The sequence below is a fragment of the Acanthopagrus latus genome, chromosome 8 (genome assembly GCF_904848185.1).
Source record: "Acanthopagrus latus isolate v.2019 chromosome 8, fAcaLat1.1, whole genome shotgun sequence".
NCBI lineage: Eukaryota > Metazoa > Chordata > Actinopteri > Spariformes > Sparidae > Acanthopagrus > Acanthopagrus latus.
In genome coordinates, this window is record NC_051046.1 from 15571534 (window position 1) to 15597583 (window position 26050).

Genomic DNA, 26050 nt, shown 5'->3' on the forward strand with positions numbered 1-26050 from the left:
AAACATGACAGCCAAAACATTTCACTAACCCCCCTGTTGGCAGGTGTCACTTTAGGTCAAAAACCTGAACCCTCCACGGCAGTTTCTTTGTGCACAAACTTCATTTGCTGTAGTTATGGTCTGGCTAGGTCTGGACACAAACACTACTTGTTTATGGTTAGGATGTTTTAGATGTCTTGGCTTAAAATACCTGTTTCTTTAGATGCAAACAGGGCTGTAGATATCCTGTCTTTCTGTCAAAAATATGATGCAACAAACAAGGCTAGAAATTCTTCAAAGGTCTCGCTAAAAAACACCCTGTCTTGTCACCGTAGACTCGGCTTCCCAACCTGACCTTCAGGTTGGGAACCACAGCTCTAAAAGGCTTGTGAGTGGTAATGAACGGGGGGCTATGAAACTGCAATAGATTACGTTCATACAATTTTGAAGGACCACCAGGGAGTAGAACTACGAGTTTGCAATGTCACAGCGGGAGGTTGGTGTGGTGGTTCGCTGGGATCGTCCCAGAACAGAAACATGACAGGCATGTTCCCAAAAACTCAAGCACAAATAGCCCCGTGTGCCGTGGCAGCATCCTAAAGCAATACGCTGAACCCCCGGCATGATCAATCATTGTAAGTCAGTCTGAATAACAGTGCCAGCTAAATGCTCAAAAAGTAGCAGTGAGCAAGCCTAGAGCAAAAGGCAGCCTGTGTTGTGCAGCCTATTTTTTAAGTATTCCCTCTCATGGGCTCAGTTCCATTTCAGACAAAGCAAAAGTAAGTGGAGCAGGTCTGGCAAATGGCCACAGACATAAACCCCGAAAAGCAAATCTATCAATCTGTCATTAAATTCTATTTTTAATCATAATCTCAAGACCTGTTTGACTACCTTGAACTAGAACACATCTTTACATTTTCCCAAGTTGTTTTTTCCGTCTGATGTTGGATGATATCCACTTTGTCTGCTGATTCATGTCTGAGGTGATGGGTGGGTGTCGATTGGTTCAACCTGACTGTCTGAGCTTCAAACAATATCACCCCTCAACCAGTTGAAGGGCGATATTTCTGTTTTATCTTTTATGGTCTGCATTCAAACAAATTTGTTATACTGAGACATCCCCTTCTAATGAAATCATGTTGAATCTTATTGAAATCTGTAATAGAATATCTCTCTCTCTCTCTCTCTCTCTCTCTCTCTCTCTATATATATATATATATATATATATATATACACACACACACACACACACACACACACACACACACACACACACACACACACAATCTTTAACATTTGGAATGTATTCTTAAAAATACAACAGACCAGCTAAAATCAATGTGACAACAGTGACAACTTAGTGCCTTAATGATTACGCAGACCTCTCTTGTGTTTTGCTCTGTTGTCAATCTGAAAGCAGCGCTCAAAGTGGTCTGATACTCACTGGTATGCAGTACTGGCACTTTTGTTGAAGCATGCTTTTTTTCCTGCTTACTGGCACTTCTCTAGCTGTCAGGTTCTCTTTTCATAATGCCCCTAAATAAACTGCATCACCAGGGGGAACCACATGACACTTACCTTTCCATTCTCGCTTGCTAGCTTTCCTCTGTCGGGGCTTGAAGTGCTTCATTTGTGTGACACTAAAATTAAAGCGGCGGTTTCCAGGCTAACGCCAGTCGGAGCCTCTTGTTCCACTGTTAGCAAACTCCCTCGCCCCAAAATGTAAGTAAGGAGGGCACCAGCACTTTTTTTCCACTTCAAGCACTGTCTGAAAATGTTTATCTCATTGCAGATAATATAAATGTATTCAAAAAAGAAAGGCACTACTTTGGCAAAGTAATCTGGACATCAACTAGTAACTAAGGGTTCCTTAGTTCCTCAAAGTTGTACTTAAGTAGATTACTTGAGAAAATGTACTTAGTTACATTTCATCAGTGACTATCACAGACATGCACACATCACATCCTGAGCTTCTCCTCTGCAGTGAAGACCTGTCTGACACAGTGTGTTCAGAACACAAATATAAAAGCCTTCATGGACTTGTTACTGGATGAATCACTGTTGAATGATGGCAGTCAGCAACAAGTTATTATTTTGATATTAGTCATCTGCACTTAAAACTCTTAAAGTCTACAGTCGCACTCCCTGTGAGTCACAGCCAAAATAGTCAAAGCAAAATGTAAAATGATGAGGCTTGGTGGTAAAAAGTCACCTGGCAGATTACTTAACTTGCATCCCTCTGCTGTGTTTACAGGCCTGAGACCCAGCAGAAAGCCCCGGTGAGCACCCCTCCTCCCCCACCACCCCCTCCGCCCCCCCCTGAGCCGGCAGGGCCCCCGGAGCCGGAGGAGGAGATCCTGGGCTCCGACGATGAGGAGCAGGAGGACCCCGCAGACTACTGCAAAGGTCAGACAGACACACACACAAACATACACACACACATATACACGGAAGTCATCTGTCTATGCCGATTACTTCTGCTCTCTGCATCTGTCACACAGAGCTCAACAATGGCTTCCCTGTCTCCTATCTTTGCTTTTCTTTCCCTCTTTTCTCCCTCCGTCCTGTTGTTGTAGCCATCAGTTTGACACACGTGCCACTTGTGACAGCAGCGTTTCAAGGTTGTTTGGCTGTTGCCAGAGAGGGGCGGCAGTCTAGTTTCCTGCAGTGGCTCGGGATGCCAAAGTCTAGAGGCTCATTTTCATCGCACAGCTCTGCATCAAAAACACAGGAGAACACTACACTATCATTCTGTATCCATGGGAAAAAGCAGCGCCACATGTTTTACATTTTATTTGGCTTTTAACATTCTAAATATAACTCACTGTATTGCATTGTATGCAATAATACAACATGGAAAGACAATCTGAGGTTGTTTTGGAAGAAGCACATGCAAACTGTCAGATCTCACTTCAGGGAAATGAAAGACTAAAGAACAGAGAAAAGATCACATCTCTCTCACGCATTTTGGTGTCTTTTCATTTGCTTTATGTTCAAAACAAGTAATTCTCTTCATAAATACCTTTTGTTTATCAAGAATAGTTTAAACCTGTTAGAATAAGTACACATTGAGTTTATTATTAATGTCATTATTTTTAGCTGAAGTAGTATTTCTAATGTTCAGTGTACATATAGTGACTGGCCCACCTTTGTGTTTGTGTGATTTTATTTAAAATTCTACATATTTATAAAATACACCTCCAACAAATGTAACACTGGCAGGCGAGACTTCTCTCCTGCCAACTGGTGGTGTCACTGTAGGAAGAACAAAGAGGATTTTGATGTCTCATTAAGGTAAACGTATTCAGCTCCAGGTTGAAGCATTACAAACAATTACTGAGTAAGTTACTGTTTAATAACCTCTTAATGCGTGCCTCCGTTTTAAACAAACACAATGACACACACTCACAAAGTAAAATGGTTACTGCTCTTAAATGCATTCAAACTAAATATATAGATGCAAATACACAGTTAAATGCATGCTTTTTCTAATCTATTTTTCGTTCACTGTTCTGTCTTGTGTGCAGTCCTGTTACAAAAGAACTAGCCATTGGTGCTGTGATAGTCATATCTCAAAAAATGTCTCACACGGATAGAATCATGAGGCTTTTAAAGAGTTTATGTAACTTTAAACTGAGTTGAAATGGACGCGTAATGGATCAAGAAACTAGAACAGCACCCATCAGAGCAGCATACCTCCAACAACGTCTACTAGCTGTCCCCTCAAATTCAATTCAATTGAACCCCAAAACAGTCTAAATCTGCTTGATCCAGACTTCTATTTGTGTCCACATCAAATTGTACTAACTCATGGATCCAGCCATCTTAATGCACCAGATTTCTTCATCAAAATCCATGCATTATTCCGAAGGAATTCATGAAAATGTAAAATATTCAGAATGTTAAAGAAAGGATCGGTCTCTTGATCCTCCTCAGCACCAGAAATTAGTAGGATCTATTCTGGGCTCAAAACCCATCCTCCATCTAGGTTTTATGGAAATCTGTTCAGTAGGTTTTGTGTAATCCTTCTGACAAACGAACATGGGCAACAAGGGCCGTCATCTTATCAGTATACTATAACCATGTTTCTGACTCCCCAGGACAGAAAGTGACACTCTCAAGCCAAATGTTGTCCTTGACTTGGTTGTTGAGGTATGTCGTGGTGTCTGTCATATAGAATTGGATGTAATGAGACAACACTGAGAAGGTATTATTACATTTAGAACTGGACATCAGCGTAAGAACCCATAAAATCAGGCTTTTACTTTGCATTCTAAAAGCCTTGTCATAGAATATTAAGAAAAGGAACAAATGTGCTGTGAAAACAAATACTGAGAAATTTTACTTGTTGCCTCCCAGAGATAGAAATCTAATAAAATACGAACATGAGTGTTAAATATAAAAAATAGAAACATGTTCAACTGCTTAATTGATCACTTAGGCAATAATTGTATTGATAAGTGTTATCAGGTTTAAAATGCAGCATTTCAGATTATTTTTTGTGCTGTCCTCCTGCTTCTTCCTTTTTATTAATCCACAGCGCTTCTCTCCCGTCTCATCTTCTGTGTTTCTGACCTCCCTCCCTCTCCGCTGCTCTCGAGCTACTTCTTACCCACTAATGGATTTCATGTCATTGCCTGGTTCTCACTAACCGTCGCCTGTAACCTTCATCTCTCTCTCTTTATCTCTCTCAGGAGGGTACCATCCGGTGAAGATCGGGGATTTGTTCAACGGGAGGTACCATGTGATCAGGAAGTTGGGGTGGGGCCATTTCTCCACCGTATGGCTATGCTGGGACATACAGTGAGTCAAACACACACACACACACACACACACACACACACACACACACTTACTGCCACAGACACATCATGACCCAGAAAAAAGCCTGCAACACACACGTGCACACAATGGCTCTTGACTTCACCTTCACTTCACCTTGCTTTGTCACACTCACACACACACAGACACACACACACTCTTTACATACACCACACATGCACCTGTTGCCACCATAACAACGGTTGCAACCAACACCATCCTGTCCCGTGCTTTGCACTGTAATGTTGTTTTTCTGTTCATGTGGCAACCAGGGTGGTTGGATGACAGTATCATCAACCTAGTGTCACCTTTCACTGAATCTCCCTCACACACACACACAGACACACACACACACACTCATTAATTTGTATCACTGGTGTTAATTACACTAATGGTGGTCATAAAGTAGTGAGCGCACTGTACAGTCACTCACTGTCCTTGACACATATGTGAAGGGCAGTGGTGGAAGAAAGAGTCAGGTCCCTCACTAACGTAAAGGAACCATTACTACAATGAGAAAATATAGTCATCCTGAATTTAGAATGGTGGATTTTGATTTGTATTACACTGCTGGCAAAATGGTCACAGCACATGCTGCTTCACTGCAACAATCTGCAAGTGACTCGTATTCAATACAGTTTCTTCATCAGTGTCATTATAAGATTCAGTGTTTTAGTTATCAGTTACATTCACTGAGTCACTGAGCCCACCGCTGACTCACCGCTGACTCAGAATAATTTTAAATACTCAAACCTTAAAATAAGGATGGTATTTGAATGTCAACACTTAGCTGTATTCTGTTGTACAGTAAATATTGATGCCTCTCAAAAGAGATGAACCGCTAACTGCTGCTAGCAGTAGCTGTCATTAGCCAGTTAGCTCAGTTAGCCGTGTAGCTAGCAGTCCTGACTGGGAGCTTGAAGCATTGGGAAAGTGTTGGTGTTTACACTGCTAGCTCAGGAGTTTTTTACTGTGACGGGCAGAGGCTAGCTGGTTAGCATGCTAAGTTCATTAAATATCTTCTCAACAATAGGTCATAACATTTTTTTCCACTTCCTGTTGATAAGTTTAGTTATTTTTTTTTGAATGTTCTCAACTAAAATCTTCACATATTGCACATTTAAGTAATTGATCTATTATTATACACATATTTATCGTGTGAATAATCCAGTGAAGATGTTTGGTCTTGTGCATCTTTTTTTTTTTAAATCTGGTTGCCTTTTCACTAGGGATTATATCACTCTCTCCACCTCAATACATTGTATTTTGAGGGTAATTTATTTGCCAAAAAAGAGGCAAAACACACAGTACACAATGTTAAAGACAGATTTCATTGCTAGCAATTTCTTTTAAAACATTTTATACATAAGATAGTTATCATAATTTGCCAGGATAATCATGTTGCGAAAACATGCTTCATTCTTACTCAAGTGTATTCTTAAAGGATATCTGTAATATCAAATGCTTTGTTTCTGTGTTCTTTGTGTTCTTCATGTTTTTCAGAAGCAATAAATATTTTCAAAATATTTTATTTTCATTGTATTTACTTGGTAACTACAGTGATCTCTTAGTACTGCTGCACTATTTAATTTTTCAAGCAACATTTGCTGATTTCAGCTTCTTAAATGCCAGGACTTGCTGCTTTCGTTTCAATTACTATATGATAGTAAATGGAGAGTCTTTGGGTTTTTGGGTTTAAGAATAACAGCTGATTAGATGCAGCTCTGTCATACAGGCAAGTTACATGACTTATTAATGGACTAAATGTGAAGAAGCCTCAGACACCAGCTTGATGGCCAAACACATTTAGTGACTAAAGCATGGTGTGCTGGAGAAGGGTTGTGCTGCATGTTTAATTTTGATTGACTGTACCATTTCTGTTATGAAATGCCTCATAACCACATTTGCATTTCTACTGGCAATGTGGGCAGTGTGAATGATAGCTGAGCAAAGGTGCAATGAAGGCACAGTGAGGGACATTTTATAATATCTTTGACACATGAATCAGCATTACTTGCTTTAATAACCCATCGGGGTGTGAGTTAACTGAAGTGATTGTTTGTGTCTGTGTCACTGCAGAGTGAAGAATTTTGTGGCGATGAAGGTGGTGAAGAGCGCCCAGCATTACACAGAGACGGCCCTGGATGAGATCAAACTGCTGCGATGTGTGAGGATCTGATTAGTTTGACATTTTAAGTGTTTGGGAATGTTATTCTTTTTCTTTGTATTTTTTGTCATCCTCCATCTCTGCTCCATTTTCCTTTTTGTTCTTCATTCTTTCCTACCTCTGCTCATCATCTCTTTTGCATCTGCCCTTTCTGTGTTAACAAGAAACACTAAAGATAACCTGGTCATTTATGTTGCATGTTGGGTGTAGAGGACAGTCATCTCTGAATCAATTTTTCAGCACTGTTCTCTCTCTCTCTCACATCCATCTTCCTTTTCCCCTTCTTTTCCTCAAGTCACCCTGTTCCCTTATTCTTCCTTTTGGCCGCTCTTTTTTCCTCCAATAATCTTTGTTGGTATGCAACATCGTCTGTCCCTCATCTTCTGTCACTTCTTCCTGTCATGTTCGCTCATCTATTTTCACCCTCTCATCCTCCAGGTGAGAGAGAGCGACCCCAACGACCCAAACAAGGACATGGTGGTTCAGCTAATAGATGACTTCAAGATCTCCGGAGTCAACGGCATACGTATCCTGATCAGTGTTCAAGAGTGTGCATTCGTGCTTGTGTTTGTATGTGCGTGAGTGATTGACAGAGGTATGATAATGTAAGACCTTGACTCTCCAACCCAGATGTGTGTATGGTGTTTGAGGTGCTCGGTCACCACCTGCTGAAGTGGATTATTAAATCCAACTACCAAGGTCTGCCGCTGCCGTGTGTCAAGAGCATAATCAGACAGGTAAGGGTGCACACAGGCACACACACACACACACACACACACACACACACACACTAACCAAATCTATTTATAGATGCTATAATACCTTTACAGATATTGCTGACCACTGCATGCCAGTATGCATAAAGTAACACACATTACAAGGACATGGGTGTATGCTCTACAGATGTTCAATTTACATATTTGTAACATCTGAACTGATAGACAAAGCTGATATAAAACCTTTTGTGATGTTTTCAAATATTTACGAACAGGTTGCATGTGAAGTAAATTACGTTTACGCCTTATCTCCAATCCAGAATGCATGTTGTGTTTAAGTGCTGGTAGAAAAATCCGCTTTTCACTGTATTCACTTGGAAGAATTATTGTTTTTCCCAGAAACGTACAGTAGCTTATGGTAAAGTGTATGTTTTCAACTTAAGCTACACTAATTCTGCCAGGTCTAGCATGTTGTTCACTTGTTTGTTTGTCATTTTCAAGCATAAGAAGCAATCTGAGAAGTAACTTGATATTACTCTTTATGTGTTATAAGTTATGTGGTTCTTTTTGGCAGAATAAAGAAAGAACAAATTAAACATTAGAAAACAGTTAACAAAAAAGCAAGAAACAGAGAGCACCCAAAATAACACCCAGTACTTTAGCCCTACAACTACAGTGCATACTATCGTGCAATTCACACTTCAGACAAAAACACAGGCATTTTCTCCTCAGCCACCTGATGAGCATGTGAAGTTGTTTAGCCATTTCAGCCGCTGCCAGCCTCTCTGCCAGCTTCGATCTCAAAGCCCTTGGACAGAAACAAATGAAACAGCCTCTCCTTGCCGCGCTCAAAGAATGACAAGCATTAGAGGAACGGTTAATTTGGCTCTAAGAAAGAGAGAAGGAGCGAAAGGTGGAGAGATAGAAGGAGAACTGAACTGGATTTTTTTAGCATGGTTTTTAAGTAATAAAACATGTGTCTGTTGATCTGATTGTGCTTGTAGGTCCTGCAGGGTCTGGATTACCTCCACACGAAATGTAAAATCATCCACACAGACATCAAACCAGAGAACATCCTGATGTGTGTAGACGACGCCTTCGTGAGGCGTATGGCCATGGAGGCAACTGAATGGCAGAAAGCTGGAGCTCCCCCACCGTCTGGATCAGCAGGTAGACCCAAAAAAACACTCTGCAAATGTGTGTTTTAAAGAACATAATTTAAGAGTAAAGGAAGTGTGAGTTAGATCAATACAACTCTCAGACAAGGACATTGCAGATAAATATTGACACATGGGGAGAAGCATTGTGAATTGATGTAAAGGTGTCTGTGTGTATTTGCAAGAGGGAGGAAAAAAAGTGTTACATGAAAACTGAAATATATTAATACTTATTTTAACCCCCTTAAACTTGTCTTCCAAATAAGCATTTTGTTTACTCCGTAAAATTAAGGGTTTGAAGTAAGCAAACTTAGACTTCTTGGGGTAACATCAAACTTACCAGAAGCAAAGTTCCACAAAAACCCAGAAGTGAAGTTGTTCGGTTTATTGTTTTATTTATGGCAGCTGTGACGTTTCTTCATCAAAACGTTTGATTTTGATTTTGAGTAAAAAGAAAATCTTGCAGTTTATATTATAGGTTACAGCTCATATTCCTGACTAGAAATTGGTATTCATAGTAAATGCAAATTAATTATGATTCATCAATGATGTATTTTTTCCCTCTAAATGATCATGTTTGATATTGAAGTACTCAGTAGAGAAAAGGGATTCTCAGAGAAGCCTGTTGTGCATCCTCGGCTTCTCGCCTTTTTTTATACCACACAGAGACATTCCTTCCTTTTTCATCTCCTGCCACTGAGTTCCTCCTATGAGGAAAATCAAGTTCTTAAAAAAAACTGTCTTGCCAAACTCAACATGAACCCTGTCCTCTCGGTGAACCCCCCCCATGAGCTGTCAATTGCTTGCATCAGCCGAAGGAGTCACTTTCAGCCCTAGGGTAACCAATTACACTGCTTACATTTCAACGCAATTAAAGGAGGGCACAAGATGATCAACTGTCAAAACAGGAGGACTCGCTGGTGACATAATCTGAAGAGACCAAGTAAATAAAGAGTTTTTACTGTCATTAACTTAGGTCCAGACATTTGTTTTATGTCTGAATGTCTCTTTGATTACTTCTGCTTCTGCTATATAGGATGAAAATGACATACTGATTGTTTGAGTTTCTGATACTTTATCGTATTGGATGAGCCGGAACCTCTCAGTAGAAGGTGAAAGTAATCAGTCAGGACTTACACCTAATATCACTCTACTGTAATTCTTTCTAGGTTTATTATCCATATTTGGATAGATATCAGGTGATCAGGTGAGAGAATTCTGTCCTATAAGAGCCACATTCTCAGGCATGAGAAGAAAAAAAAACTTTAATGTTATGGATCTGGGACGAGCAAGTAAGGCTGTAGGAGTGTGAAAGATCTTTCTCTTCATTTGTTTGCAATTCTCTCGCTTCACCTACACATTCTATATGTATCAGGTGCATAAAAGGGAACGTGTGCCAACTCTAATGATTTTCTTTTTTCCGGTAATGATACTGAACGTAGCGTGAACTCGCCTGTGTGACGGATTGGTGCTGGTGCAGCCTCTGATTTTCGTTGTTTTTCTTTCTGTCTGTCAGTTAGCACAGCCCCCCAGCTCAAACCGGTGAGTACAACAGATGTGAGTATGAAATGAGAGGAATGCACACACACACAAACATAAACACACACACAAATACACAAAGGTACAAGGTACATGCAGCATGCCAGATCGTTTGGTGTGATCCCTGTGACGGTTAGAGAAAGAGGGAGGAGTGAGTACTTTTAGCAAGTGTTTAAGCTGCTTCAAAGCTCCTACTGCTCTACTTTAATAAAGGTGTTTGTTCAAACGATACTCAGTAAATAGGGTTGCAGCAAATTTAAAGACTTAAATACCGCACTAGTTGCATTAAAACTATACTTTAGTGTCTTTGACATTTCCCAATCAGAGAAACTTGATGAAAATATGTGATTTCATAACAGACTATCGCCTTCCTATGAATTCATATTTCTCCAAAGCACCAACTTTTCAGAAAGAACAATAGCCCTATTCTCTGCTTTGTAACAGTGCATTTTTCATATAATCCAATGGGATTTAGAATGGTTTATTTTAGCTTAAAGCCCCTAAAAAAATCTCTTTGTAATATGAAATATTTATGACAAAGAAAGGCAACAATAAACTCAACAAAAGGCATCCTCAGTTATAATTTATGAAGAGTTTATCACGCCAAAGCTTAGCGAAACCGGCCATCAGAACCATTGTTGCTGTTCGTTTAGATTTGATTGTTACACGAGCGAACAGGTCCACAACTCTCCACAGACACTTGATGACACTCAGACGTGCTAAATTCTTACTGGTGCGTAGAAGAAACGTGACATGAGTCCTGGCCACTTTGAGAAGAGCATAGAGCACAAACAAAAACAGAAGTGCATAAATCTCTCTTAGAATAACCAAAGCTGTTATAAAGCTGGCACAGTTTTCAGTGTCTTTAATTCACTCATAAATCATAATCCAACATTCAATTAAGTATCCAAACTTCTTGTCATTGAATACCTCCTATTCACACATATTATTGGCTCCCCGGTGACTCTGTCTCTTCCTCTCCTGTCCCGTTCTTTTTTTTTTGTTTGTTTGTTTTCTTTTTTTCCTCCCAGGTGGGCAAGATCTCCAAGAACAAGAAGAAGAAGCTGAAGAAGAAACAGAAGCGGCAGGCCGAGCTGCTGGAGAGACGGATGCTTGAGATTGAAGCCCTGGAGAGAGAGGCCGAGAAGAAGGAGGAGAGAGCCAAAGACGGGGGAGAGAAAGGCGACCACGAACACAACCCGCCATCACCGCTGCTGAAGCCGCCGCAACCGCAGATTGGCCCCAGCATGGCTCTGGGAGAGAGCGACGAGGATGATGATGATGACGAGGATGGGGAGGATGACGAGGAGGAGGGAGGAGAGAGGGAGAGGCCCATCAGGTTGACCAATCATACATGTGAGTCGTGTGATCCCCAGGCTCAGTAATGTGATTTTCTGACAGATACAACACTAAAATACAGTGTGATACATGTGGTTTGATGATTAGAAATTTGTACTGCAGAGTTTTTAACGTTTAATGCTCCTTGGCGTCCCATTTCCCGAGCTAGGAAGTCACCCTTCAACTTCGGTGTGTTAATGTGGAAAATACTTGTTGCTGCATAAGCACAGTACAAAAACTACTATATCATTGTTTGACTTGACTTGGGCTCAATGCCATTTCCAATTCTCACACCCACCACTCATTTTCAAGTGGTTGAAATCTCCCTCTATGAATTGTGACAACCCCTTCAAGACCTCATATGTCATCAGCCGTAATCGGTAGCGTTTACATGAACAGAAACAACTGGACATTTCCAAAGTATTAACGCTCACAAGTTGTTCACAACCTCCCACTATCAGTCAGGCCATCCAATATAAAAGGACACTGCTACATTACCTGACCAGTAGTGTTGCTTTATAGGCTACTATAAACAACCCATGCTTCCTTCAGGTTTCTGCATATATGATGTCAAAAGTGTCATGTCTGGTTCCAAAATTTCAAACAAATTACAAAATGTGTTCAGATTGAGTGCATCTCTGATTTGTTCAGCAGAACTGAACTCAACTGAACCACCATTTCGTCTCATTTTAAGTGAGACAAATTGGTAGTTCAGTCTGATTATCAGGCTGGCCTTGTGAAATGTAAAATGGGAAATATTCTGTAGCACCAACAGTCTAAAACTGTTGGTACTAGACTAACACCTGAAGCATACGGGCATACGAACAAAAAGCAAGATTTAATGATTTGAGGCTGTAGTCCGTATAACAAAGGCAGGCACCGAAAAGCAGAGCAAAATAAACAAGCACAAACCAGGGAGACACGAAGAACACTGGCACAAACGAAGGTAAAAGACGAGGAGCAAATGCAGGCCTAGTAAACTGGGAGGACTGATAAAGAACAGGTAAAACTAGTAAAGCAGTCAAAAACATGGCAAATAAAAAACATGGAGAATTTAAGGGTAAATTCAGAAAGACACATGACAAAAAGCCTACATTATAAAACAGGAAACACTGAAACTAAAAACCAAAACCATGAAAGTCAGCTTCAGAAAGCTCATATCAGCTGAATTCTTACCTTTAAATCGTGTCTAAGAATCCACTTTGCATTCGTTTAAAGTCTCCAGTTTGTTATTTTTAGTTTGTTTAACATACTTGACGTTTGGACATTTATTATTAGTTTAAACGGCGTGGTGTACAGTCCTTTCTTTCTTTAAGAGAAATGTACTGTGAAGGGGAAAAAACAACATATCTAGGTTATCTTGTTCTTCCTTTTTTCTTATTCAGGTTTTTATTGTCTGATTTCTAGTTTCTTTACAGATCTGCAGTGTGAGTGAATGTTGAGTGTGTGTGTATGCAGGTTTTGAGCAGTCTGTCTGTGAATGAATAGGAGGTGGACTGGCTCCAACCAGTCAGCCCACGCTAGGCCCACTGTGTATGGGAGGCTCGGCCGATTCACAAAAAAAAAGAAACAGTCTTTCTCCGTCTCCCTCCTCCGACCTCCGTCTCACCACCTTCTGTCTTCTCCTATTCTCTCTTTTGCCTCCTTCTCCGATCTTTATTCTCTTTTCATGCTGATTTCCTCACTGCCTACGCTGCCTTTGATTGTATCTCCTTCCCACCTACTTCCTCTCCTAACTGTTTATCTTGTCCTCTGTCCATGTAAGGCGCAGCGCCTCCCCAGGAGCAGAGCGAGGCACCTCGCATCACAGACGACGACCCTGATGAGGAGGCGGAAGAGGAGGAGGAGGATGAGGAAGAGGAGGAGGAGGAAGAAGAAGAGGAACCAACACCTACCGCTGAAAAAGAGACCCCCATTCCCCCCACCACAGGAGAAGGGAATGGAGAGCCAACACAAGCAGAGGTAGAGGATGAGGAAGGGGCAGAGGAGGTGGAGGACGAGGAGGAAGACGAGGAGGGGGGATTGAAAGGGGCAAATGATGAGAATGAGGAAGAAGAGGTGGAGGGAAAGGTAGAGGTGGAAGTGGAGGAGGGGGAAGAAGAGGAGGAGGCGAAAGAGACAGAGAAAGGGGAGAATGAGACAGAGGAGCCAAAGGATGAGAGCAAAACAGGGGAGGAGGCAGTAGTAGAGGAAGAGGAGTCAAAGGATCAGGAGGGGGAGGACGATGAGGATGACGAGGACGACGAGGACGAGGATGATGATGAGGATGACGAGGACGACGACACAACCGCAGATCTCCTCACGGACACCTCGCTCTCCGTCCAGACCCACAACAACAAAAACAATTCAGCCAAAACTAACGGGCATGTTTTGTTGGGATCTGAGGGACTGAAACCAAACCCTGGCACTCCTCCACCTCCTTCACCTACCCCCGAGCCTCTCCTCTGCCCCCTGGTGGAGTCTGAGCTCAGCTACACGGACAGGGACAACTCTCTCAGCTCCGGGTATGAGATGATCAACGGCGAGCTACCCGAGCCGGGCCTGACCAACGGCTCCAGTGAACGCGATCGAATCAAGATGCCCATCTTCCCCGACTTGCCCCTGGATCCATTGCCAGGTAACCCCATTTCTGTTGGGACGGCAGACATCGGAGCAGGCCCGTCACCCAGCAGCCCCCACGCTGACCGCAGTCGCACTGTGTCCTCTTCAAGCACAGGAGACACACCCAAAGGTAAGACATAGTATATGAAATATAAAAAAGTGATCGATGATTTCGCTCACGTGCAGTAAAACAAGTGACAAGCCTGTTTTCAGAAATGTATGGAGTAGAAAGTACAGATATTTGTGTTATTATACGTTTACTCACATAAGGCCATCTTTGAACAGAGGAGCTGTCCTACAACATTACTTATCACCCACCTACAATGCTGTGCTGGGTTCTCTTCCCAGACAGCTTAACAACCATTCACGCCTGGGCTCACCTAGTCCTAGCAACCCACATGAAGGCCGGTTCAGTCAACGACCCACAAGTGGCCCTAATGACTCCGAATGTCAGAGCTCACACGTGTCCTTAACGACTCTGTAAGGACACTCCCACACAGAGTTTAAAAGCCTGCAAACTCCCCTCCAGTCCAGTTAGGAGCCTGAAAAAAGTATTTTGGATATACATTACTTCCAACCTCTGCATATTTGTAACACTTAATAATCGTGATTAATAAATGGTAAATTAATAGCTGATTAACTGGAACTTCAGTTAATAGTAATTTCAGTGTTAACAATGAAATGTTTTATAGACCATTTATTAGGTAATTTGTGAATTATCCGTTGTAACTTTTCTATAAAAAGTGTATAAATGGTTTAAAAAGCATTTTGTTGTTTGTTAATAGTTAAATAATTTTGAACCAAAGTTTATGATCCTCTACATCAACGTGAAAATATCAGCAGTGGAAATCACCCTCTGTAAATGATATCTTTTTTAAATTTCAACATCATCGTTTTCTTTCTTTGTATCAACAAATGATTTAATGCCGGCTGATTTATGCTCCCGTCTTGCCAAGGTCTCTGTTGAAAATATTTAATCTACATGCAAATGAGAATTCGAGTTGGATAGATAAAGCAGAGGAAAACAGCGTACTAATAATTAGAGTTAATTTAGATCTTAGGTGAGGTAATGGATTAGCAGTACATGAATAACCTTGAATAACCACAGTGTTTTGATCTCTTATATATTATAGCTGCCTGTGAAGATAATCCAGTTGATCATGATTACGTTTCAGTCTCCACATATCTCCTCTGGGTATTAATAATGCGTCACCAGCACCATTACTCATCCACCCACATGTTTCATTTCATTATCAATAACTTGGACTCAAACTTTGAGGTCACTTTGAGGAGCACATCTCTTTTCTCTTTTAAACAAAAGCAGAAAAAAAAGTCTGTTTCCCTGTTAAATAACCTAAATAGTTCACCGAGATGAAGTTAGGACCAGCTTTCTCTCATTAGGTTCCCTATTAGCACAATATAGTGTGTAAACTTTTCATATCCTTACTTTCTGTGTGTATTAACCTTTTTCTTTTCTTCGTCCTCCCAGTAAGGGCCAGAGCAGCAGATCTCCTGATCAACCCACTAGACCCACGCAATGCTGACTCTATTAGAGTCAAAATCGCTGATCTTGGAAATGCCTGCTGGGTGGTAAGACACAGTATCTTGGAATTGATCTGAAGCATGTTTTTTAAACACACAGGTTTGCAGCCGTTTTATTGGTCAGGGTTAGACTTTTAAACTGATGCAACTTAGTGACAACCAGCAAGTCACAGGGAAACAGACGCTCAAAAAGTAATTTACACAAAAACTAAGGACTGTGATTTATATGTATTTGTGCCATTTTGAAACCACTTTATTTTTATGCCTCTGTGCCAGCAATAGCCGTGTGTTTTCTGGTTGTCCATCCATCCTATTTTTCTGAATGTGATCTCAAGAACTCCTTGAGGGAATTCCAAATTTGGCACAAAAGTCCACTTGGCCTCGAGGATGAACTGATGCAATTTTGGTAGTCAAAAGGTCACTGTGACCTCACAAGACACATCTTTGGCCAACAAATTTAAAGATGATTTTGACAAAAATGAAGTGATGACATTTCATATTCCAAAGGTTGAATGTTAACTTAACTGTGACAGCAATGTTGGAAAACTGTTATTATTAAAAGGCATGGCTCAGGAACAGCAACTTGACAGGCATGTGAGGCGATAATTCTAGTTTCTTTGATGTCTGTGACAAGTTTGCTTTTGCTACCATTTTTGACTTATTGTGACATCCCTGCCTCTTTTAGTTTTGATTTTAAATTGCAAATGCACAGTAAGCCTTCTCCTCTCCTGTCCTCTCCTCTTCAGCACAAGCACTTTACTGAAGACATCCAGACGAGACAGTACCGTTCCATTGAGGTGCTGATAGGAGCTGGTTACAGCACCCCTGCAGACATCTGGAGTACTGCCTGCATGGTGAGACCAACACATACATGTATACAGTATATTACATACATATATACAGCACATTACATACATTTATACAGTATGTTACATACAGATACATACAGCCATATTCCCTACTCTTCTTTGTCTGATCTCTCATAGGCTTTTGAGCTGGCTACTGGAGATTACTTGTTTGAGCCTCACTCTGGTGAAGACTACTCCCGTGATGAGGGTGAGTATTTAAATCTCCATGACGTGCACACACCGGTTTAATTTACAAAAATAGAAACACAGAATCTTGTAATGTGACTGTTTCCCACAAGGGAATTCTTGCTGAATATAAGTCAGGACTTGAGAGCTGGATCTGCAGTTTTTCAAGATCTTGACTTAAAGATGACAAATTGTTAGAAATGTTGAAACACAAAAGCAAAGTGTTTTAAATGTTTCATAAGCTCTTCATATCAAAAGTTGTAATCAATTGGATGTATTCTTCTATGAAAATTTGTGGTTGTGCGCTGCTTAACCTCCATTGTTCTGATGCATTGCTGCTAATGGCTCTAACACTGCAGTGATGCAGTCACAACAACAAATGAATTCTCTGATTATTATTTTGATTATTTAATCAATTTTCATTTTTTTTCACTGTCGACTAAAATGTTGATTACTTTCTTGATTTATCAATTAGTTTTTTGCTTTACAAAATGCCAAAAATAATGAAAAGATGTTAGCATTCCTTAAGTCCAAGATGACATCTTCAAATGTCTTGTTTTGTCCATAGGTCAAAGATATTCTGTTAACTATTACGATTGCGATGTGATTCATGATTAGAGTGGCATTTCTTGGGGTCCATATCAAACAAACACATGTTCTTACATCTGGAGAACAATATTTGTAGGCCAAGGCATCTATCTGTACAGCACTACAGTACTTTATTATAATGCTTTTTTGTCACACATTTTACCTTCATCAAAAAAAAAAAAAACAGCTTCTATTGCACTTGGCCAGATTGTGACTTATATTATAAAATATAATATAATATTTTGATAATTGTGCAGCTGTAAGTCATTGCAACTTAATTGAAATAAGATGTGAAATGTTTGGGAATAAATAAATAAATGTATGTAAATGAAAAGAAAAATTGTAGTCAAAGTACATAAACCCTTTTTTTCTACATTAAATCTAAGCACATCTCAATGTCAAACTTGACTTTACGAGGAGTTTTGGGAACACAGCACAGTTTGAATGCATTTGCTGTTTTTTAAGCAAGTCAAAAATGGGACTGTTGTTTCCAGCAATGCATCTGAACAATGGATAAACACTGTATTAGATTTATTTATGATCAATGGTATTGTAAATTGATTAAAAAATGGTGAGCTTAGTTAAAGTTAGAGCCATCCCTCTCCCCAAATCCCCCTATCCACTGTCGACTGTAAATCCTGTCCTTTAATTCTGCTGCTATGCCTCCACTCATCTTCACTGGGTTGTTCAAATGTTATAGATACACAGAGTGCTCACACGTCTGTCTTTGTGCTCAACATCTGGACAGATTTCCAACATACTGTAAAGTGATAGCACTAACTTAAGCATAAGAGCAACATTAGCTAGACACTGTATTCCGTGAGTATGTGTGTATCTATATTTAGTCACGTCAAGCATATAAAGCAATGCAGTCCTTATAATTTGCATGTCGACTCCAGAGTCATTACTCTCTGTCTCACAGAATACATTTCAAACAGTGTGCCCTCATCCTCACCTCAGTCCTTGATCTCTTCATCTCCTCTGATTTTTTGATCTCACCAGCTCATTGGGTTACTTTTCTCACTGCATGCGACCCATGGTTAACCTCATCTTGCATGTTTAGCACAGGCAATAAGCCACCGTCACTTTTATCCTGACATCCTGATTTGCAGAGAAACACTTTTGATCTCCCGCCATTGAGGCCAAATTGAAAATCTAGCTTCGGGTTTCCTGTTCACTCAGTTCTGCATCTGAATGCATGTCACTTTTTTTTTTTTAATACCATGGCTGATCATTTCATTTCCTCACCTCTGCTGTGGAGGCACAGCTCACTAACACAGGTTTTTCTCCTTTACTGTCTGTGACTGTCTCTTTTTTCCTTCCTTTCCCTTCTCTTATTATTCCTCCCTTACCCCTCTGTGATCTTTTCTACCTGTCACTTCCTGTCCCTGTTTCTATTTCTTCCCCACAATCCATCCTCTTTTACTTTCATTTGTCCCTCTCTTTCAATTCAATCTCCACCTCCTTGTCTTTACCTTTTTTATCTCTTTTGCATTTCCTTTCCTTTCTTTTTCTGTTTTTTTTTTTTATTTCATTTTATTTTATTATTCCTCCCCCCTCTCCTCCCTCCTGCCTTCCCACCCCCCTCTCTCCTCCATAGACCACATAGCCCACATCATAGAGCTGCTGGGCTGTATTCCGAGGCACTTTGCGCTCTCTGGAAAATATTCCCGGGAGTTCTTCAACCGAAGAGGTAGCGCTGGCCAGAGAGCTGATGGGACTGGGACACACAGATGTCTAAAAGAGACAGAAATGGATGCTAGCTGACAATCAGGACACAATAACAACTTAAAGCTTTTGTCACTGAGGATTTGATTTGGGGAAATGATTGGATAGCAATGTGACTGAAAACTGTGAAAACAGTGGCCACATCCATCTGCGAGTGTGTCCACGCAGTGCTCCGAGGCAGCAGTGTGTGTCAGTCCCGTTCAGCCAGTCGTGTTAATGTGTGTGTGCATGCCGTAATGCTGAACCGTGCCTGTTCCCTCTGTGATGTATGTGGTGGTGGGCAGACCACATCGCTCTGATCATGGAGCTCCTTGGGAAGGTCCCACGCAAAGTGGTCGCTGCCGGGAAGTACAGCCGAGAGTTTTTCTCCAAGAAAGGTAAACGACACCGCGGTTAGTGGTCGGTTAGGTGGAGGGTAGGCCTGCTAAGGGATAGCTGTAGTTCAGGACTGTAGTCTAGTGACTCTCGAGGGGGGGTTTTTTATAGTATAGTTTGTAGTACTGCCGCAGTAGTCTATATTAAGTCAGTTCAAATAGTTTCAGGTAAGTTGTCAATCACAGCAAAAATGAATGTTTAATTGTTTCATTGTAGGCCTGGGCGATAATTCATTGTCATAATTGATCTTCATCCATCATGAGAGGTTTTCCCTGACTCTTGATAATTGAGCCCCTTCTCACACACAAACTGTAAACCTGGGGTTATCCTATGCTAAGGTTAAATCTCAGTTTGAACATACAGCTAATATCTACATTTTAGGATGCTGTGTGACTACTGTTTATTTTAGCTCCATATCACACTGGCTCCCTTTAGCCTTGTGTTTGCTTGATTTTCAGAGGATAACACCACAAATCCCAGGGCTAACCCTAGTCTTGAACTGGGCCAACAAGCCCAGGACTGTCCAAATGGGACAACTTTCATAGCCCTTTGGCCAAGCGCAGCGTGAAAAGCCTTATAATAATTTGATGACATTGTATTTGAGTTTCTGACCAAGGATTGTATTACTGTTATTTCTTCGGTGAGAGAAAGTTTTCTTGGATTGAAGGAAGTACTGCAACAAAGACTGATCCTACAATTTTACTTGCATACTTTGGCCTGAAGTAAAGCAACCAAACAAAACAACACACTCATTTTCAAGGGTAATTACATCACTGAATCTTGCTTTAGTGCCAGACTGTGGTGCCTGTTGTGCTGAAGTCAGTGGAGAAACACATCAAAACCCACAACATATCTACGTCGTATGACTTTGGATGAAGAAATGCCTCCAGAAAATGTGAGAACAGAGCTAAAATTCTGTGACCAAATGGTACAGGTCTGACCAAAAGATCACTGGTAAGACTGTAGTTGTAGTTGCTCTGCTAACAGGAGCCTTTCCCAAATGAGGGGAAAAAATGAACAACATATAGACAAAAAAAACAAACAAAAAAAACAGTTGTTAACCTACTCTCTGAAGTGTGTTTCTCCAAAGTGAGATTCAGTGGCGTGATGACCTTTTCATATTTTTTTAAGTTCCTTACATTATTAGAATTACAAGCATTCTAAAAACATACTTCAAAACAATGAATCAATTGACAACTATAATGACTTTGAACATTTATTTAATTCGCCAAGATTTTCCATGTTGTAGGATCAGAACATTATTTTTTTATGTTTTAATATTTCTTTCCACGTTATCGCTCATCCCTACTGAATTGACATTAAAATACCTTGGGTAAGCCTTTCTTTTACAGTCCCCTAATTACCAGGTATTTATCTAGTAAATTCATGGCAACATAAAAAGTGTTACTAGGTAATTACCAATGGTAATAAGAAAGTAAATACAATACCTAGTAACACATTTTTCTTACCATATATTTACTTGATAAATAGCTTGTAATTGGGGAACTGTAGCTCACTGCTTATTACCAGCAGTAAGCACCCAATAATACACTATAATTTACCATATAGTTACCAGGTAAATACCCAGCATTTTTGCCATAGTTTCATTGTATTTACCTTCTTAGTAATGACCCAAAAACACACTATAATTTACCATACAGTTACCAGGTAAATGCCCAGTATTTTGGCTATAGTTTAATTGTATTTACTTTCTTATTACCATTGGTAATTACCTAGTAACACTTTTATGTTACCATGAATTTACCAGGTAAATACCTGGTAATTAGGGGACTTTAAAAGAAAGGCTTACCCTACTTTGTTGTGATTATCTGAATAATCTGACACTGGACTGCAGCAAAATGGTGAATTTAATTTAATCAGTGGCAAAAACAAGAGAAGAGAGAAGAAGTTATTCTACTTAATAATGATAAAATGTATTATCTGAATATAGAATTCTAAGCAAAACAATAGATAGTCTGACGTTTTGCCTTTATATAACAATATGTAATGACAGATCATTACAGACTATATATCAAAGTTAGGATCAATAGGAGAATAGTTTACTTTGGCTATAACATTATCCAGCAGCAGTATGAACAATATCAGTAACAGTAAGTCATACTTATACTCATACTCAGCCTATGAACAGAACAGCAGGGCTTTAACTGTGTCATAACACCTCACATCTGTGAGCCTGGTAAGTGTATGGATCTGTGTTTGGTACAGCTGATAACCCTTGCACTCTCTCATTTATTCCCTTTTTTCTTCCTCTCGATCTCCTTCCCTTTCTGCTCATATATTCTTCATAATGTGTCATGAGACCTGAATATTGCCCTTTGATGTTGTCTCTATCCGAGGTCTGAGGCTGCACTTGATGTCTCAATGTTCCCCCTTTTATCTCTTGGCGCTCTGTTAATCAGGTCTGACTTTCTCGCTCTGTCTCTCTGGGCTTCGCCTGTCTGCCAAGCTGCCTTTAGCCTTTGCAGTGCAATCCAGGACTTTTTACCTTGTTTCCTAAATGCACACACTGACACTCATCTTTTAAAATAATATAAATCAAAAGATTAAAAGAACGTGCAACAATTTATGACCAGCAATGCCTTTTTAATGCAGCCAAACAGCTGCAAAGGTGTATGCTCTTATTTTCTCTTGAACAATATAAGGAAAATCTTTTTCCTCCCTCATAATCTCTTCTCCAATCAGTGTATAGGAAGGTTACCATGGCAGCGGTGCTTTGACTGGACCTTTGCTCTTGATCGCTTCCATCATTAATCATTCTCTCATACTCTTTCCTTCTCTGTCTGTCATGTGCTCCCAGCCAATCATTTTCCTCGCCTCTTCAATAATGTTCCCCTCCTTGTCTCTTTCCATCACATCGCCTACTCTCTGTCTCCTTCCATCCACCTCTTGCCGTCTATTTTTGCGGTTTGCAGCCACGGCTCTGCAGGTTTTCACTCCATTGTTACAGCGCGTCACTGATTAGCACTCGTCCACACGGAGAAGGTGAATGAGTCTGTGAAATCAGCTGCTGTAGCGTGTTGGCTGGAGCCTGCAGAATCGTTGCTTGCTATGGCATCTGATTAAAGGGTCAGTTCACCCAAACAACCAAAAAATAAATAAAAAATATTACCTACCTCTGATGGAATAGCTTTAACCAGCAGATAGCTTTGTACACATTTTGAGATATTTGGATGAATTTTTGTTTGTGTACACAAAACATTTTTAAAAAGTGTGTATTATAATTCAACAGCTGCATCTTTAAAAAGTGATTAGATACTACCAATGCTAATTACTGTTTTGAGTAGCGATACTAGCTTTAGTAGGATTGTTCTGAATCAAAGACTCAGCTTAATTTTTCTTTTTTTAAGACTGAATGCATCAGTCTGTCTCACCATCCTTTATGGCTTCCCTACCCTGTCTGTGGTACCGAAGCACATTTGTTCCCACTAATAATACACATATAATAACTGGGTCCTATTTTCAGCTGTGTGTTGATACACATTTGATGGACTGTTGTGTATTTACCCCAGCAGACAGACAGTTTATGTGGAACATATCCATTTTCTGGATAACAATGGAGCACAAAGGAATACGCGACTGGATATTAGGCTACACAGACTGTTCATGTCTGTAGGATCCATTCATCATTGGTTTTGGTCTTTTGGGGATTTGATGAAAACAAACAAACAAACAAAAAAAAAAAAAACATTTCACCAGACCTATCCTATTGTTTAATTAAGAAAATGTGTTGTTATTTGGGTGAACTAATCCTTTATGTTTTGCCACTGTCATTTCCTCCTACATCTTCCTGCAGGAAAACTGACTATGCTCTCTATCCCCCCCTGCAGGTGAACTGCGGCACATTACCAAGCTGAAGCCGTGGTCCCTGTTTGACGTGTTAGTGGAGAAGTACGGCTGGGCACACGAAGATGCCGGCCACTTCACCCATTTCCTTCTGCCCATGCTGGAGATGGTGCCTGAGAAGAGGGCCTCGGCCGGCGAATGCCTCAACCACCCCTGGATCAACTCGTAGCCACAATCTCTGATCAGACGCCCTCCTCCCCTTGTCCCCCAACAGTTAGCCCGAACAACACCCCCTGGTGGCAGCCTGTGGAACTATAGCATGGAGACGAACTGAGTCGGATTAGATGAGAAAGACGTAATCTTTCCTGCCCTATCCCTCACATCCATAACATGCTTATCCGAGTAAGTCCCACACGCTTTCCCTTAAAGGAATGTAAAGACTGGGTTATGGACATTAAATGGCATAGTAGCTGTGTCTTCCGTAAGATCTCCCAAAAAGAATCAGATCATTTGATGACGGATGCTGCTCACACCATAAATGGGAAAGAGACGTGCTATCTTCTCCTCTTGTTCTGCCGTAAAGCTGTCAGCCGGTCTCGTCCATCTAATCTCCTCCTGATTCTCAGTTTTAACTTGTTTGGTTTTAGTCGTGGGCATCTGACAGCTACTGATCTCGTCAGTGACGGGAAAGAAAAGTCAACAAGAAGCCCCATCACAGTGCAGACGGCCCAGAGCTCCATCTGCCATGACCTTTACATAGCCAGGGCCTACAAGACAGACAAGTGTGTGTTTTTGTAGGTGAGAATGAGCGCAAGCCTGTGCTGAAGACACGCCTGTCCTCTCTCTCCAGCCCAGTTGCCCTACCTCCCCCTTCCTTCCTCTGCTTTGGAAGAAACACGTCATCGGACAAAAAGTTTACACCCTGCTTTCTTCCACAATCCTGTCCCAAAAAGCGCCTCTCACCCATTTTTCCTCCCACTTAAATGAGCTGCATGCTCCTGCCAGGGGCCACCTCAGAGAACTGGAGGGCAGCCAGTCCTCCAGAGGGCACCACACTGACAGTTGCCACTCTGACAGAGACAGAAAAAGTTTGCGGGATGAGGGAAAAAAATTTAAAAGATACAATCAATTTAACAGGGAGGAGGACTGCTTGGTCTATAAAGACTATTTTTAAAATGCATGGAGGGACTGATGGATCAGCATGAACGGATATGACAAACGAGTGGATGGATGCGTTATTTTATTTGTGCATTTCCCTGGTTTCTTTCCTGTTTCACCGCCTCTCTTGGACATTCTGTTAGAAAGAATTATGTTAGGATATTTTGGTGCCCCCCTCTGAGGAACTACATTACAACCCCTTCTTCTCCAGCTTTTGACATTCCTAAATCTTTGGTCCATCATTCCTGACTTTAAGAACAATTCTGTTGAGTCCTGCTGCGGCACGTTTACCTGATCTGATTGGTACAATTCCCCCCCCCCTTTTTTTCCCCCTGTAGAGGAACCCTTCGATCCCTGAGCTTCTCCAGAAAGGGGATGGTCACATGGAGGTTGCACTTGTCTTTGTAGATGTCCTTCAGGGATTTGAAATCTTTGTACATAGAACTGAGAACTTACAACGCAGATGAGCGACCGTGGACAAAGTTTCAACACACAAGCATCATTCCAAAAAGTTGTTGGCATAACTTGACTTCCTCTGATACAGTGGTGGGAGGTTGGGCCACATTGCTCCGGCCCAGGAGGAAAGTTCAGACTGAACCGTGCCACCTGGTGGCTCAATGAGAGTACTGCATCGCCTCACATTGCTGCTGCTCTCAGTGCCAACGCTTCAAGACGTTCCACTATATCTCTCTCCACTTAATCTCTATTTCTCTGTCTCTCTCTCTCACACACACACATACACACACACACACACACAAGAAAACTTGCATCATCACAGTTAGTCCAGTTGCCTATTTTTCGCAATAAATGAAAAAAGATGAGTATAAGTAAATGGTGAGATATTTTTAAAAACTATTTAATTCATTAAAAAAAGAGGAAAAAAAAAAGAAAACAACTTTTCTCTGGTTGTCGTGACCGTGACAGAATCTCGTCTTATACTGAGGTGATTGTGTTTGTCTATTAGAGATGTTTTTATTTCTTTTGTCATTATTATTATTAATTATTATTATTATTATTATTATTATTGAAAGATTTTTTTTTTACACAGTTGTCACCTCTCCCCTCCCTCCTTACTTGAACAGTGCTGCTCTGTCTGGGCTCTTGATGGTGATGAAAAAAAAAATCAACAGTTTTGCAATAAAGGGTATGTGATGAGTTTTTTTGCACCAAAACCTCCTGATCTCACTCTTTCAGCCATGCTGACTGTTCTTCCTGATGACATTGACAGAATCGCGTCTCTTGTCTGTGTTTTTCATTGACAGATTTAATAAAATTGTAAATTAATGGATCCCTTGCCCTTGATGTAGTGAATTGTCTGCTTTGAAGCTGCATCATTCAATGTTACTGAAAAGGTCAGAGAATTTAAGACTAGGGGTGGGAATCACAGAGTAGCTCACGATTCGATAGGATTCACGATACGTTACCCATGATAATGATAGTATCACGATGCAGCAATTCTGCAATGATCTATACATTGCCAGATAATAATCTAATCATACATGA

General features: G+C 40.7%; 1 protein-coding gene across 9 annotated transcripts in view; it reads left to right on the plus strand.

Moving 5' to 3' along the window:
* Nucleotides 1-25838, plus strand: part of srpk2 (SRSF protein kinase 2) — a 73330-nt gene extending 47492 nt beyond the window's left edge. For 3 of the 9 annotated variants that reach the window (XM_037106436.1, XM_037106432.1, XM_037106438.1), the window contains 15 exons: nucleotides 2234-2385; nucleotides 4674-4782; nucleotides 6880-6967; nucleotides 7406-7493; nucleotides 7598-7704; nucleotides 8688-8853; nucleotides 10357-10397; nucleotides 11411-11735; nucleotides 13483-14448; nucleotides 15808-15908; nucleotides 16607-16714; nucleotides 16847-16916; nucleotides 19083-19175; nucleotides 19495-19587; nucleotides 23434-25838. In XM_037106436.1, coding sequence (XP_036962331.1) covers nucleotides 2234-2385; nucleotides 4674-4782; nucleotides 6880-6967; nucleotides 7406-7493; nucleotides 7598-7704; nucleotides 8688-8853; nucleotides 10357-10397; nucleotides 11411-11735; nucleotides 13483-14448; nucleotides 15808-15908; nucleotides 16607-16714; nucleotides 16847-16916; nucleotides 19083-19175; nucleotides 19495-19587; nucleotides 23434-23618 — 2692 coding nt within the window. In that variant the 3' untranslated portion in view covers nucleotides 23619-25838. The remainder of the gene's footprint in view (nucleotides 1-2233; nucleotides 2386-4673; nucleotides 4783-6879; nucleotides 6968-7405; nucleotides 7494-7597; nucleotides 7705-8687; nucleotides 8854-10356; nucleotides 10398-11410; nucleotides 11736-13482; nucleotides 14449-15807; nucleotides 15909-16606; nucleotides 16715-16846; nucleotides 16917-19082; nucleotides 19176-19494; nucleotides 19588-23433) is intronic. The other 6 variants (XM_037106437.1, XM_037106433.1, XM_037106439.1 and 3 more) reach the window with 5 other exon arrangements.
* Nucleotides 25839-26050: the final 212 nt, after the last annotated feature.